The sequence below is a fragment of the Hemitrygon akajei genome, chromosome 5 (genome assembly GCF_048418815.1).
Source record: "Hemitrygon akajei chromosome 5, sHemAka1.3, whole genome shotgun sequence".
Lineage (NCBI taxonomy): Eukaryota > Metazoa > Chordata > Chondrichthyes > Myliobatiformes > Dasyatidae > Hemitrygon > Hemitrygon akajei.
Genome location: NC_133128.1, coordinates 173,112,816 through 173,129,475, shown reverse-complemented (window position 1 = coordinate 173,129,475; position 16,660 = coordinate 173,112,816). Strand labels below are relative to the sequence as shown.

At 37.3% G+C, this 16,660-nt stretch overlaps 1 protein-coding gene across 8 annotated transcripts in view; it reads left to right on the top strand.

Moving 5' to 3' along the window:
• Positions 1-16,660, top strand: part of LOC140728471 (cytoplasmic dynein 1 intermediate chain 2-like) — a 106,748-nt gene that overhangs the window by 41,131 nt on the left and 48,957 nt on the right. For 3 of the 8 annotated variants that reach the window (XM_073047233.1, XM_073047231.1, XM_073047238.1), the window contains exons 4-6: positions 451-589; positions 7,884-7,943; positions 8,185-8,300. In XM_073047233.1, the coding sequence (XP_072903334.1) occupies positions 451-589; positions 7,884-7,943; positions 8,185-8,300 (315 nt within the window). The remainder of the gene's footprint in view (positions 1-450; positions 590-7,883; positions 7,944-8,184; positions 8,301-16,660) is intronic. The other 5 variants (XM_073047234.1, XM_073047235.1, XM_073047237.1 and 2 more) reach the window with 3 other exon arrangements.

Below are 16,660 nucleotides of genomic sequence, written 5' to 3'. Positions count from 1 at the left end.
TTTAAAAGGAAATATTGCATACTTCATAAAGATATTCATAGGTAATGCACAATATTTAATTCTGTGAATTGGCAAATTAATGCAATATCTAGTCTGAACACTATTTTTCTTATAAAGTAAAATGTTTAAGAATATGGTAGTATTAGTTTTTGATTTGTGCACAACTGTATGTCAGCAAAAGGGATACTACTTTTATTAGGCCTTTCAAATGACCAGTGGCAATGCACCTTTCCCATATTCAATAAAAGCATGACTAAAGTACAGAATTCGGGTTTCTCATCCACCAACTGAATGCTTACATTGTATTGTGCATGGAAATTCAGCATGGAATTTAACTGTGGCTTTTCCTTTCTCTCTTTTAAATTTCATTTCATTCATGTATTTTTCTTTAATGCCATCACATTTTTGTTCAATACTTCATGTAAATTAATTTTGAAACATCATTACCAGTGCATCCACTACGGGTAGTAACAGCGGATACCTGTCTGTTTCACTATTTAGTCCCTCCTACGTCTCCTCCCTCAAAATCGGTGAGTACACCAAGTGAGGCTGGAAGCCAGGATTCTGCTGATTGCACTCTTGGACCAAGGTATGTCAGCATACTGTATATTTACCCTTTGTATTCTTAAGTACTAGTAAAATGTGTGATTCATACTGTTTGTATTCTCCATTATTGTTCCATTCTCCTGATGTGAATGCTGCTGTTTGATATACAGCAAGCCTCCTGAAATTTGTATGCTCCCATAATTTTACTCCAAGTGCAATTCTCAGAGGTCTCTTGTGATTTATAAGTGATTATGAATGCCTTTCTTCACACTGCTGCTAGATGATATGGAATGTGAGCCTAATGGTAACTTTCTTGTTTACATTTATTTTCCTTTCTTTGAGAGGTACCTTTCTGCAGTACTAAGAAAGTTGGAGCTTAAAGCAACTAAGTTTGTGAATAATCCTTCATATTTATTTTAATTTAGGGTTCTTTGGTGACATATTTCCCATAAATATTTTATATAGCTATTCTTCACATATAAATGCAGGGGACCAAAATAAAATAATTTGTTGTTCTGTTATATGCATATTATTTTTGACCTCTTCTTTAATCTGATGCTTAGAAATAAAATCATGGACAATTGGTGAACTAGATTTACCACCTTTCACAATTGGTCATGTTAAATTAAAGCAGGAATAAACATTGAGATCAATTTCAGTTTGTAAAATCACATCATTGCTTTCAACTTGTGACATAACTATGATGGGGCTCCTACACTTAGGGTATAATCCAGATAGATGTCATGTCAGCTGGTGCATTAGATATTTGGAACAGGGAATGGTAGATTTGCATTATCATAGCTTAGCATGATAATGAATGCTCCCTCTATCAGACTAGAGTCTAATTAATCCAGTAAGGTGACCATGTTGTACAGATAGTGTCTGTTCTATCAACATTTCCTGCAGTAGAAAATACAACGGACAGTTCAAGAAATATGATTTGATGGATCCTAGAAGCAAAATGTTCACCTCTCCAAAAAACTTGATCCTTCTGCCTTTCATCAAGATTAAAAAGGAGGCACATATGTATTTAGTGTCACCATTTTTCATGATCTCTCAAGTCAACTAAGAGGTGCAAATAAAGAAAAGCTAAAACTATTAGCAGGATGCAAAGCTGATTTTGTAAGCTGTGGATCTCTTAACATTCAATGAGCACAAGATCCTACTTCTATTTATGATAAAAGGAGGATCATGTGTTATAGCTGATTGTTCTGCTTGAACCAGAACATTTTAGTTGAGAGGCTGGTAATTGAAATGCAATGACTTAGGGTGAAATGTCACCTTGTAAAGTGCGTGTATTTCTGTAAAGTGCTTTGCATTAAGTGCAATGTAATTTTCAGAAGTCAGAACACATCTAGCAATTTATTTCTTGTGATACGAAGACACAAGAGAATTGATGACAAAGCAGCTTCAACCTGGATGGTTAGATCCTTTCTGCAATGCTGCTATATTTCAGGGAAGCTGCTCCAAGTCTAGTTCTTGAGAATCTTGATTAACTTCTCAATTATAGTATTAGAAAGCCTATTACCATGCTGTTTTGAAACAGAGGAAGACTGAAATTGGTGGACCACCCAGTATTGACCTTGTTACCAAATTCAGATGAGCAAACTTGCTCCCAGATTATTTGACTTTGCAAAGTTCTCATCACAAAACATCTGGGAATTTTGTCTAAATTGGAAGCAACATCCCACATATTACTCAGGCAGCAGCCTGACATGGTTATCCTCACACAAATTAAGAAATGGAGAAAAGCAACATAATTTTGAGAATTACTAAGTAACGTTGGTTTGATTTTATTTCTGAATCTGTTGTAGTTACTGGATTCATTGTCTCCTTAGTCATATTGTGTTGTAATCTCCTTGAGAACAGTTAAATAAAGATGAAAGATCTCTTCCTTCCATACCCTTCAGTGTCATTGGGCTACCTTCTCGGGCTCTGCAGGGCCTTGGGAGTTTATTGTAAATTAGGCACAAACTAATCAATGCACATCATTTAGTCCCAGGTCAGAAAAAAATTGGTGACTCTGAAGCCAGGTGCAATGCTGCATAGATTCCTAGAATTACAGATTATAATGCAGCATTACATTTCTGCAATATTATGAAAATATATTGAACTTGTGGTAGTGCATAATTTCTCCCAGGGCAAGAATATCAATCACATGACAATATTCTTGATATAAACAAGTTGAAGGTCAACAGCAAATGCCACGTTTTTTGGCTTTTCACTCAACCCTGGAATACCTGTGTAGCAAAGATCAGGATGCACTTCATTGACTGCAGCTTAGCATTCAATACTATCATCCTTTCAAAACTCATCAATATGCTTCAAGACTTAAGCCATAATACTTGCTTGTGAAACTGGATTCTCAGTTTCTTCACTTGCAGACCCCAGTCAATTTGGATTTGCAACAACATCTCCACAATCTCTATCAGCACGGGTGTACCACAAGTCTGTGTGCTTAGCCCCTTGCTCTACTTGCTTTATACTTAAGAGTGTGAGGCGAAGCACAACTCCAATGCGGTATTTAAGTTTGCAGATGATACTGCTGTCATTGGCCGAATCAAAAGAGGTGACAAATCAGCATATAGGAGGGAGATTGAAAATCTGTCTGGGTGGTACCACAGCAACATCTCACTCAAAGTCAGCAAGACCAAGGAGATGATTATTTACTTCATTGAATTGATAAGTAATAATTGACTTATTGATGATTGAGAGTCAGCAACTTTAAATTCCTCAGTGTTATAATTTTGAGATTTGTCCTGAGTCCTGTAAGTACCCTTACAAAGAAAGGACAGCAGTGCTTCAACTTTCTTAGAAGTTTGTGAAGAGTCAGCAGGTCATCTAAAATTTTGACAAATTATTACAAATGGACTGGTTGCATCATGGCCTGGTATGGAAACACCAGTGCCTTTGTATGGAAAAGTCTACAAAAAGTAGTGGATAGGCCCAGTCCATCATTGGTAAAGCCCTCCTCACCAATGAGCACATCTACATGGAGCATTACCCTGAGAAAGCAGGATCCATCAGCAAGGATCCCCGTCTTCTAGTCCATGCTCTCGTCTCGCTGCTGCCATCAGGAAGAAGTGCAGGAGCCTCAGGACCCACACCACCAGTTCAAGATTAGTTATTACCCAACATTCATCAGGTCTTGAACCAGAGTGGATAATGTCAAGCAAATTGACGTGTCCCATCACTGAACTGTTCGTTCAACCTATGGCACCACTTTCAAGGACTCGACAACTCATTTTCTTGATATTTATTATTGTTATTTTGTTTCCTCATTGTTGTCCGTGGTATTGGAGGCAGTCTTTCATTGATTCTGTTGTGTTTCTTAAATTTACTGTGAATGCCCATAAGAAAATGAATGTCAGGGCTATGTATGGTAACATGTATGTACTTTGATAATAAATTTACTTTACTTTGATCGTTGAACTTTGAATCTAATTTATCATGTGTAAAGGAGATGGCTTCATTTTAGATAACTTATTTTTGGTCCATCTAATTTTGAAATGTATACTGAAGGTTTGTATTAAAACACTTTCTGCAGACCTGAATATTTACATTACTTAACAAGAAGTTACTTTTTTTTATATAAATACTGGATAATTTTGTAGTAAGTATAAAATATAGTGAATAACATCGCTTCATTTTAAAATAAACATAACTGAACATTATTGGCATAATATAAATTTTATGTAAGTGTTAAGACTTTTAAGTGCTAATTTGTGTGAGAAGTTCTTAAATATTCTTGAAAGTAAAATTCTGGTTGATACTTTGTACCATCTATATAAGTTCTATACCGATGATGGAAATTCAGTAATCAGTTTTTGGTCTGCCAAGAAAATTAAAAAAGACATAATTGTAAAAGCAAAATATTTAAATTTGCCAATCAGGACTAAAACTATTGGAAGAGTATTATTAACTTGCATCCTGGTTGCATATCTTTTAATTATTTAGATAACTTTCATTGAAAAACCTAGATTCTACAGAGTACTTTAACATTTAGAAGGGAACCTTGGCAAGAGTGCAAAAGCACAGACATTTCTGCTAATGCCTGGGGCTATAGTTAACCTATAATTACACCGGTGTCACGACTTGGCAACTGTTAACATATTTTCAAAAGCCAGTCAAGTCTCAGAGATGCTCTTTACCTGTGGGGTTACTTGTTAACCCAGTTCCTGTACAAATGTTACAATTTCCTGTATGCATTTTTAAAAATGGAAACAATCTGTTAATTCCGAAGAAGATAGAATGCATTTTTCGCTGGGACTGAGAAGTTAATTTAGATATAGGTCCATTTTAAATGCACACTTTTTAAAGCTTAAGTATAAAGTATTCAGAAGAGAGTTTTAATCAGTTTTAGCAACTTTAAATAAATACAGCAGTCAATTGTGGCTGACCATTTTAACGAAAACCATATGTTAATTCTATGAATATTTCAGCATACTTGGATGGAGAAATTCAGCATTGTGTTTTAAAATGTGAAACAAAGCAATATATTTACCAAATTATAAAATAGCAATAATGTCCAGAGAGTATATAGAAGTATTTTCTGGAATTAGCAGACTATGTATACATTTTAAGATTCTTATAAGGGTTTATTTTTCTGAATCTTCATCTAAGTTCATGTGGTGGCACAATGAATGTAGGAAAGTCAAAAGTTGGAAAAAGTGCCTGCCTGATTCTTCTTTCAATTAAAATTGAAGGAAAATGTTTATGCTGCAACCTATTTAATTTTTTGATATTCGTTGTGCTGAAGATACACGTGTCAAAGATGCTAATTGCTTAACCTCTTGTTCACTCATTGGCATGGCAAAATAACTGTTATAAATGTCACATATACATTTGCAAATTATTGGCATTCAGTGTCATACTTTATTTACTGATTGAAATTATAGTACAATGCTCATTTGTTGTTCTTTTCCGCGCCTTGTGGCCTATCGGGTAGCAACCTTGCTGTTTCGTTAGTATTATTGTCTGATTTTTACAAGGACGAGTTGCTAGCTTGATGCTCACCCCAGTATGGATGGAAACGTGCAAGCAGCTGGCCTGATTCAAAGCTGGGACCATTCGCCTCGATGCCCAGAACTGATGCCAGTGCAACACCAGCTGGCGCACAATACTTCTAGATGTCTGAAAGATGAGCTATGTAGTTTCCAAACAAGTTTGAACAGTCAATCCAGTTAGGATGCTGTAGTACCTTCATTCTAAGACAACCACAGAGAAGCATGAATCACTAGACTGGACTAAAATACACGGTGAGATTCAAGATGATACAGTGATGAGCTCACCGAAAGTAGTTCCTACTTTGGTGAAATTTAGAGACAGGGCAGTATAATTGTTGCACAGATTGCTGAACAAATTATAACAGTAACTATCATACATTACTTCAGTATCAGCTTTTAATCTAGCCCAATGTATTGCTACCACAACTTGCAAGTTTAGTGGTAAATTTCACCTAATGAAATAGCCAAAATGTCTTAGCAAAATATAATTAGAAACTGAACAATAGTGGGTAAGAAAATAACAGATATTAACTAAAGAAAAGATCAGAGGAATTTTTTAGGATAATATTGAAGTTGAGAGAAGGCAGTTTTATAGTGAAAATGCAGCTTTGGTACATGCTGATTGTATGAATAAGCCATCAATTGGAGATGAATACACAAGGGAGACTGATGCTGGATAGATGAAAGGCAGATACTTGAATAAATGCCAGTGCTAGATTTCTGGATAGGTTTAAACTTGTGCAGGATTATTCTGAAATTACTCTGAAATTTGTGTCAACTGTCTGTCGGTAAAGAACTAGGGCAGCAGTAAGTTGTCAAAAGGCCATCAAAACCTTGCTGGCTCCACACCACGCAAAGTTATTTAATCTACCAAAAGGCATTTTTGTTTAATGATTCAGCACTTTGCATGTTAGTGAGATTAGAATATTGTTAAGTGTTACCTTTCTACACTTTTGCTAACCTGAAATATAGTATGGGTGAATTTCTAAGAACTCCCTGGTTACATAAGTGCTTTATTTTAAAAATTAGCTGGTTTGGTAACATACCTTTAGCTTATTTGGGTTTGATTCTGCTTTGCATTGAATTTGCATATGCTACCTGTGACCTGGTGAATTTCTTCTGATTCTTTATTTCCTACTATATCCTACAGAAGTACTGGTGGGCTAATTGGTTACTGTGAGTTACCATTAGTGTAAGTAGGAGTGAAATGGGGGGGGGGGGTGATGGGCACATTACAAAGAATAGGTTACAGGGAAATATGTGGAGAGATGGGAATGCTCTGGTAACTAGTATTTATTTGATAGGTGTCATGGCAGCCTCCTTTGCTATGAGGTAATAAGATACGGTCCATTGATATAGTTTGTTCAAACCATTACACTGTGATTGGTATTGGTAAATGGAGGAAAAAGTTGGGGAAAGTCTGTATCTTAACTTTTTGGGAGTGGCCAATGCATACCTTTTGAATTAATCATCTAGATTTTGGCCCAAAAAAAATCCTGTCTCTTTGTCAAATGGAACTTCTTTAATTTTAATAGGTGTTCAGTTGTTAAAATTAATAATTGGTTAAAAACACATAAGGAAGCTTCTTTTAAGTCATGAGAACTTAATATTTTAAGGAAACAGATTATCCCTTAGTATTTAACAAAAGTGTGACAGTAAAAAGTGTTTGAACTTAGCTGCAGGAAATTATATCTGGGTTAGTTATCTGTAAGTTCAGTAAAAGAAGTTTGAATGAAAATCTTATTATTGGATTAGAAGGAGAGGGTCAATGAATTTCAAACCTAGTGCCCCAGTTGAAATGTCGCAGTGGGAAATTTTATTTGTATATGAGTATCTCTCTTTCCATATGTGCCAGAGCTGATCATTCACAACTAAAGGACACACAATTCAAAACCTTTAAAAAAAATTTTCAATTTGCTGCATACCATATTGGATAGCCCTTTATTGAGGCTTATTTTAATCTATCATTGAATATTTCTTAACCTACTTGACCTAATAATTTTCACATTCCATGCTGCTTTAACTCTGCTACTTTTTGAAACTAGTCTTTTAAGTTCTTTTCTCTGATGGTTAAGAATTTATCTGTTAGTTTTGTTTTTCTTTTAGTTGATTTTATCTTAATTTTTGATAGAAATTCCTTAGATTATTATTTCTTCCTGTATAGCTTGGAAGTTTTAACATTATTGATTGCTGTAACATGTATTTGTGTGAATGTACATTAGCAAATATAATACTCAATTTATAATTGTCTGTAATATGTTCATCAATACTAACATAATTAATTTAAACTCTTTTTGATAATGCTGCATGGTTGACTTGTCAATCAATTAGGACCTTTCATTGGGATACCGATCCTTCAGTTCTGCAGCTTCAAGCTGAATCTGATCTTGGGTATTGCTTACTCATTCTATTTTTTCTACTTTTTAAGAATTAATTAACAAATATTTCTGATCTCATTTGTGCTACTTTATGAAAAACTTTAATATAACAGCTACAAATTGTACATTTTAAAAATTTACCAGCCTATATTTTTAATCTGCACTCTTACTGATGTTTTGTTAAATCTTCAAAATGCTCACATGATTATTTTACAACATAAATTTCATTTCCTATCCTGAACATTTGTTGACAGGCGTGGAGCAATCAAATTGGAGATGGCAAAGATCACACAGGTAGATTTTCTTCCACGGGAGATTGTCACTTATACAAAGGGAACGCAAACTCCAGTTATTACACAGAAAGCTGAAGGTATGTTGATATTTAAAATAAAGATACTAATTTTAGATATTACTGAAGAACTATAAAATAAAAAATACTTTTCTGTTTTAAAAATATTGTTTTTCAGTAATGTGGCAGGTAAGGTTTGTTGTAATATTTTTCAAAATCATATTCTTGCATTTTTTTTTACAAATGATATATGCTCATCAGAAGTAAAATATTCCAGATCATGATATTACTGTACTAAAGTTCAATTTACAGCAAAATCCACAGAGGTTAGATTAGTTTAATATAATAAAGCATGTAGTGGCTGCACAGTGGAGCTGCAGGTAGTGCAGCTGTCTCATAGCTTTGGTGATTTCAATATATTCCATTTATCTCAATAATAGTCCTCACATCTCTTGCCACTAATGGTGAATTTGGTAATAGCCATGACCTTATGCATATTTCTTTCTGTAGTTTTGTAGTTTGCCATACATAGTTGCACTTTTTTTGAATAGGTGAACTATATTTAACTATATTTCATAATGTAATGTAAGCCAGTTGATGCCCCATGTTTTTTTTTTGAATTGTCTATAACTAGATGTGGTAAGACTATAGAGGTTCAGTTTAATCTGATTCATTGGTTGTGTTTCTGTTTATTTCTTGCTACTTTTGCTGTTTAGTAAGTGTTCTGTATTGCACTTTCACCAAGTTGGCAGACCTTTTTTGTTTAAGTATGTCAGATGCTGCTCCAGTAAACCCTTTTGCAGTCTTCACTAAACCCTTCTACTGCAGATTATTCAAACTGCAGATGGATGCTTGCTTTTGAGCTGCTAGATCTACTTTGAATCTATACCACTTAGCACAATTGTATCGCCTTACAACAGAATGGAGGGGGTGCAGGTGTGACGAGCTCCGCAATGTTTTTGCAGTGGACGCTTCCATTAATGCTGTCATGGACATGTGCACCTACAACAGGTAGATCTGTAAGGATGAAGCCAAGTTGATTTGTCCCTCATGTTGAACAGACAATCTGTTTTGGACGAAAAGGAATTGTTATTGTTTCAGATCACATCTTGCATCTGGGTTGAAAGTGACAGGGGAGATGGCCAGTATAAAGAGGAGTAGGGGAGTGGAGACACAAGAGTTCAAAGTGATTGATGAACTGAGGAGGGGTGAGGGATCAAAGGCAGGAGAGGTCAGGTAGAGGAGGGCAAGGGTGGAGTTGATGAGGGCAGAGGAAAAGAAAGGAGTGACAGATGGAGCAAGGTGGAGGGGAGAAGGGAGGGTGAAGTTGGAGATAACTGCTAGAGGGAGATAAACAGGAATGCAGAAGATTAGATTAGATTCAACTTTATTGTCATTGTGCTGAGTACAGATACAAAGCCAATTAAATGCAATTAGCATCTAACCAGAAGTGCAAAAGAATAGTGTTATTTACAAAATAACTGCAAATAAAAAGTAAGTGCTACAGCATACCAACTATAAAAGTACTGAGACAGTACAATATGGGTGCAATACTGCTTAGTGCTGTGATGTGAGGTTCAGCAGGGTCACAGCCATAGGGAAGAAGCTCTTCCTATGCCTGCTGGTGCAGGAGCAGAGGTTCCTGAAGCACCTACTGGATGGGAGGAGAGTAAAAAGTCCATGGTTAGGGTGAGATGCATCCACGATAATGCTTTTTGCCCTGCCCAGGCAGCATTTATGGTAGATGTTCTCAATGGTGGGCAATTGGGTGATGATAATCCACTGGGCAGTTCTCGTCACCCGCTGGAGTGCTTTGCGGTCCGATTCCGGCCAATTGCCATACCACACTGAGATGCAGTTGGTGAGTTTGCTCTCAATGGTACAACAGTAAAAGTCCGTCAGTATCCTGGGACAGAGGTGAGCTTTCTTGATGCTCCGCAGGAAATAAAGGCGCTGTTGTGCCTTTTTGATCTGGATGGAGGAGTTCAGGGACTAGGTGAGATCATCGGAAATGTGGACACCAGGAATTTGAAGCTTGATACACACTCCACTACAGCTCTGTTGATGTAGATGGGGATGTGAGTGTGGCTCCTAGCATGCCTGAAGTCTACAATGATCTCCTTGGTCTTCTGGGTGTTAAGGGCCAGGTTGTTGTCGGCGCACCATGCGGCCAGGTGCTGGACCTCGTTCCTCTAGGCCGTTTTGTCATCCCCTCTGATCAGGCCAACCACCGTGGTGTCGTCGGTAAACTTGATTATGGAGTTAGAACCATGTACAGGAAAGCAGTCATAGGTGAAAAGTGAGTACAGAAGAGGGCTCAGCACACAGCCTTGAGGCACACCGATATTCAGGGTGAGAATTGAGGAGGAGAGGTTTTCTAATTTAACAGATTGTGGTCTGTTAGTCAGAAAGCTACTAATGTTGGAATCTGATAAGTAAGAGAGGTAATAATGGGAACCATGAGGAGAGAGGTGAATGACAGATGGACACAGATCCAGATGGGAGCTTATGGTGGATCCTGTGGGTGAACTGTGTACTAAATAGATGGAGCCAGAAAGAGTAGTAGGTTAACAATGGGTACATGGGCCGGGGGTGGAGTGAGGTGGAAGGAATAAAAATGGGAGGATGGACAAGGATCGGAAGGAGAGGGGTGTGGAGGAGCAAGAGGAAGAAAGGTGCTTAGTTCATGCTGAAACTCAGTATGGGAGCTACGTTCTTCAATCAGCTATGTCAATGATAGTGCTGCTAAACTGTTTCTGGTGATGAGCATTTAAGTCCTCCATATATTAGTATCCAGGTTTTCTTTCCTGGATCTACAAGTTTCCTCTAAAGTTGCAAAAGATCTTCTTTGTGCATGCATACTTTTTCATGTTTACCATGTCCTCAGTAATGTCATTTGACAGCACTGTATTCTACTTCTTACTACCTATTTTGACTCTTCCATTGTCTCCAAATTATAAGACCACAAACTTGAATTCCCATCATCATCAATGGTAGAACATAGCATGTATGTGCTAAAGGGAAGGCTGAGACAACAATGATTATTCAAGGAGAACGATGAACAAATGATCCATCTTGACTTACTCCTGAACTCATTTGCTCTTTGTAAAAATGAAGAAATCTTACCTGATTTAGTTTATCGATATCCTAACAATCCTCACCAAAATAAAATATCTTCTTCCTTTTGATATATTTATATCATCAACTAGCTTGTTCACCATCTGTTGAATTTTTAAAATATCTTATGGAAATTCTTTGTAATTCTGAACATTCTATCAAATCTTGCCTTGAATTTCTCTGCTATATAAAAGTTTCCAGTGCCTCCAGTGTCATCTTAAAACCAAAACCTTAACCATCTGATCATCTTGGTTAACATTGTTTGGACTTTATCACCTAACTAGAATAAGTTGCCCAAAACTGTATGAATATTTCAGCCTAACCACCTAATAGTGAATTGATTTATCATTGGCTTTATTTTTGTACACGGCACTCTTATTCAAAGGAATGTAGAACTTCCACACTTTTGGCAAACAACTTTATAAACTTGGCCTTTTAATTTTATGTGTTTTTGAATTATAAATTAATGCACTTTTGCTTGGGGCTACATTTTCTCCTGTTAGCATGTATTTGCATTGCTTATTCTTCCTCAGAATGTTTCTTCTTTTCTCTGTATTAAATGCTAATTGACATTAATCTTTTCAAGTTCCTAGATGATTTGTAACCATACATTCATAGTCTGAATATTTCATAGATTACAAAATCAAATCCTAAAATTGAGATGTATTTGTTAACTGTTGTAATTAGGGGGATTTATCTACAGAAGAAGAAACCAAATTAGCTCATAATGGAGACTCTTCAATGTTGCAGTGTTGATTAATGCTTTGAACCTCGTGTGCTCTTTACTTTTTAATCCACCTACTGTACTTCAGCTGTACCCAAAAGCAATTGCTTTCGATGGTTCTGCTAACTAGATCTGTTGGCTTTGGAAACCTGATTCAATGACTAAACTGTCATATAGTTCCCAAAAGTAAAGAACACCTCCAGTCATTGAACTTACCTCAAATCTGAAAGACCAGGCCTAACTTTGATATTTACAAAGCTCCATGGACTGTGAGCTCAAGGCACGTTATGGTGATCACTCATCTTCATGACAGTATTCTGGATCAATGTTGATATAAATGGAATTGTCAAAATAATTGTGGCTTACCTTCCTCCTCCTGCTACTTGAGAAGAATCAGGTTTAATATTTCTGACGTATGTTGTGAAATGTGGTGTCTTGCAGCAGCATTACAGTGCAATACATTAAAAAAAACTACAAATTACAATAAGAAGACCAATAATAAGAATAAGTCCTTGGGGTCGCGTTGCTGGTGGCCGTTGGCAGGGGTGTCGTAGTGCGCTTGGCAAAGGATGGTGCTCAGAGAGGCTGTGCCAGAGGCTCAGAGGTTCGACAGACTCGGAGTCTGCTGCGGTCAGGGTGCTTTAATTGTGTGCTGCGGCTGCGAGGCTGGGTCCGACGGTGCCTTGGAAGTCCATAGTAGGGGTATTCCCTTCTGCCGCCTGCGTGAGACGATGAGAATATTGGGATCCTGAGGACGTGTGGAAACTGTGTGGTGGTTTCTTTCGAACTTATAGTCTTTTAACATCTTTGGACTATTTTTACTGTGCCCATGGTCTGTTTTTTTTATCAGTTATGGTATTGTCTGCACTGTTGTAACTATATGTTAACTATAACTATATGTAACTATGTGGTTTTGTGTAGGTCTTGTAGCTTTAGTTTTTGGTTTGTTGGGTGGTAGAGTTGGTCTCCTGACTTGCTGTGTCTGGGTAGTCTTGTTTTGTCTGGTGGGTTTGGAGCTCCTTTCCGGGGAACGCGCTAAGATGGTAGCGTGATATTAATATGCAGCAGCCTCTCTGGACTCTGGATTTGGGGATTACCAAACGTTATGTGGCTTTTCTGGTGTAGTCTGTTTTGTCGTGTGCTTTTGTGATTTTATTCTGGAGGAACGTTGTCTCATTTTTTAACTGCATTGCATTTGTGGTTTCTAAATGACAATAAAGTGAAACTGAACTGAATATTATAAAGATAGAATTTGTTCCTGAAACATTGAGTATGCATCTTCAGAGCACATCATGTATTGTGGGGGTCCTTAATGATGAAAGCTGCCTTTTTGAGACATCACATTTTGAAGATATCTTCATTGCTTGGGAGGCCAGTGTCCATGGTGGAGCTTGGAAATGTGAGGTGATTAAAGCTGCATTTTTATCAGAACTGGTTTTTGTAGTTTAGGATGTGACTGTGAATAGTGCTGTAAGATTTTCAATGATCACTTGAACTTGTAAGCAGACAAGTAGGCCCTCAATTTAAAGCTCACCTGAAATAATGAAGGTTAAATGTCGATTACATAAAGTCTTGGAACTACAACCCACAGTTTCCTAAATGAAGCATTATAAACATTACAAGTTTACACACTTAAACTGAAAGATGCTCTTTCCAATAATAAGTTTTAATTTATGATTTTGAACTGCATTTATAATTAATTTCTCAGCTAAAATCATTCAGTGCTGCAAAAATTTGTATGTTTGATTGTGTTGTGATTGTAGGAAATAAATTGAGCCAAATGCCTTATGCCTAGAAGGGCACAAGGACTTATGAGTTAACAAAACAACTATTTCACAGATGATTTAACTTTGATTAACCCACTCCATAGAAGCTCATCATCTAGACAGCTGTAACTTCAACTCCTGGTTATTGTTAGATGCACTCTAATTTACAGCCATACTTTTCTTTCCACCTCAATGCAATACATCACAATTTTGATGTTAAGACAGAGTTAAAACTCAGTGGTTGATTAACCCTGTGTTCAGTGTTCATTGACGACAGTTGATCACTTTGGTAGTAACTGCTATTTCAGTACAGAATCTTTATTGTAAAGTCTGCTGGAGATAAATCTGTTGATGAAAGCTAGACTGCAGTAAATCTAAAAGCAAGTGGCATTTTATTTTAGAATTGACAATATGGCACAAAACTGCTTTGATGGTAGCTGCCCTCTTGTACTCTAAATTTGTTAGGTATGTTATTATTTCAGAAAAGGAAATATTTTCTTCAGCTCCTGCAATATGGTATTTTCATGTACTTTTCTATACAAAAGACCGAAATTGTGAATATTCAGCAGCAACCAATATTAATGTTGAACTGATTATCATAGCTAATTACTGAAAGCTCTCAAAACAGAATTTGAATATTTGCAATTTTGTAATGTTTTAATTTGAAAGTTAGCGTACAAAATGGAAGTTTAAAAAATGGCTGTCTGCATGGTTCTGAAATTAAACACCTCTTCTGTGATTAGAAACTAGAAAATAGAATTTGTTAAGGGATTGAATAACAAAACCAAAAGAATGGAATTAGATTTTTAAAAAAGTAAAATAAAATTATTTCATTACTTGGCACAGCATTTGCATATGAATAGTGACTATAGAAATACTGTCAAAAATATACCTAAGTACATTCAATTTTCTCTTAACACCAGTAAAACTATTGACAATATATCTCATTATATCATCAATAGTTTTTGTTTTGTTTTTGCTTTTCCAAGAATTATGGCTTCCCTGTGCTGTGGTTGACGGAGCCCGCTCTTGCATCATCTTTGTTTCTCATACTTTTCTCACCACGCCTCTTCCCAGACAGAATAGAGATATATCCCTTGTCCTTACCTTTCACCCTATGAACCATGATATCATTCTTCACTGCTATTAACTGCAATGAGACCCACATCACCAGCTACATCAATTTCCATGACTCTGGTTCTCATCCCTCACTGAACCATGTCACTTACCTTTGCCATTGCTGTAAATCTAACCCTTGTCCTCCCCTCCACCTTCCAGGTTGCTTAAACAGCCATTCCAGGTGAGACAGAGGTTCATATGCACCTCCTCCAACCTCAACTACTCCATTCAGTGCTCCTGTGGCCTCCTCCACATCTTTGAGATCAAGTGCAAACTGTGCATCAGTTCCGCAGAGCACTAACAATTGGAATCACACTGCCCAGCTTGAGCTCCATTGCATGTCATTTAAATTCCCTTTCCCAATCTCTCACTGCTGTGACCATCCTTAGCCTTCTCTACTGCCAGGATGTGGTCCAAGCTGGAGGAACAGCACCTCATATTCCACTTGAATAGTCTACACCCCAACTGCATGAATGTTGAGTTATTTTTTCATTTCTAGGTAACTTTCTTCTCTGGTATGTTTTTTTTTTACTTATCCCCCTCCACTGTCGCCCCACCCTTTGATCCTCCTGCAGTCCTCTCGTTTTTTGTTGTCTTTACCTCATGACTCACCAACCCCACTTCATCCATCTTTGTCCTGTCCCTTTCCTGTTTCCATCCACCCACTACGTACGTACTGTTCACCTACAGTTGCCCCACCCTTTCAACTGGTTCCATCTGCCGTTCACATCTCTCAGAATGGTTTCCATTCTCAGCACCTTATCAGAGTTCAGCACTTTTAGCCCTTTGTGTCACTGTTTATTTCCTTCCAACGGCTGCTTCCAGTCTCACATTCCATTCCCCCTACCTTGCTCCATCTGCTTTTCCTTTTTCCACATTCCTCTCTTTATTTGCCTCAATTTGTTATTCACCTGCTGCTATTTTCCAACTCTACCTCGGCTCCCCTCCCCTAACTGACACAACCTGCCTGTTATCAAACTCCCCTTTTCAATCCACCAATCATCTCACACTCCTTTTCCGCCACTCCCCTTTTCCTCATTATCCTGTTTATCTCACCTCTCCACTCTCTCTTGATGCTGGGTTTTGACTCAAAATGTTAATAATTCCTTTCTTCCTGCAGATAATGTTTGACCTGCTGAGTTCCTCCAGTAGATTTTTGACTGGTGAAAAAGCTTGAAAGTTAAAATTTCTTGAGCCTCTTACAGTTTTCAGTATTATTTTGACCCCTTGCAATCTGCTTCCTATTTGGATTACAGTCATAGTGTCTATCGCACGGAAAAAGGCTCTTCGGACCACCTTTTCCATAACCCTCAAACTCTCTTCTCCAGGTACTTGTCTAGGTTTCTTTTAACTGTTGCAGTTGTCCACCTCAACCACTATTTCATTCAAAATAGGCACCACCTTTTGCTTGAAGAAGCTGCTCCTGATTTTCCTTTTAAATCTATTGCCTCTGATCTTAAAACCATGTCCTCTCGTTTATTGCACCCCATTCCTGGGGAAAACACTGTGGGCTTTCACCCTCAAAATCTTCTGTATCTCTGTCAGGTCACCCCTTCCCTCCAGTCTCAAATTAAAGGGAATAAAGTCCTAATCTACACAACCTCTTCTTGTAACTCAGGCTCCCAAGGCACCATCCTAGTAAATCTTTTCAACACTCTTTCTAGTTTAATAACATCTTTCCCATGAGAAGGCAACTAAAACTGTACACAATACTC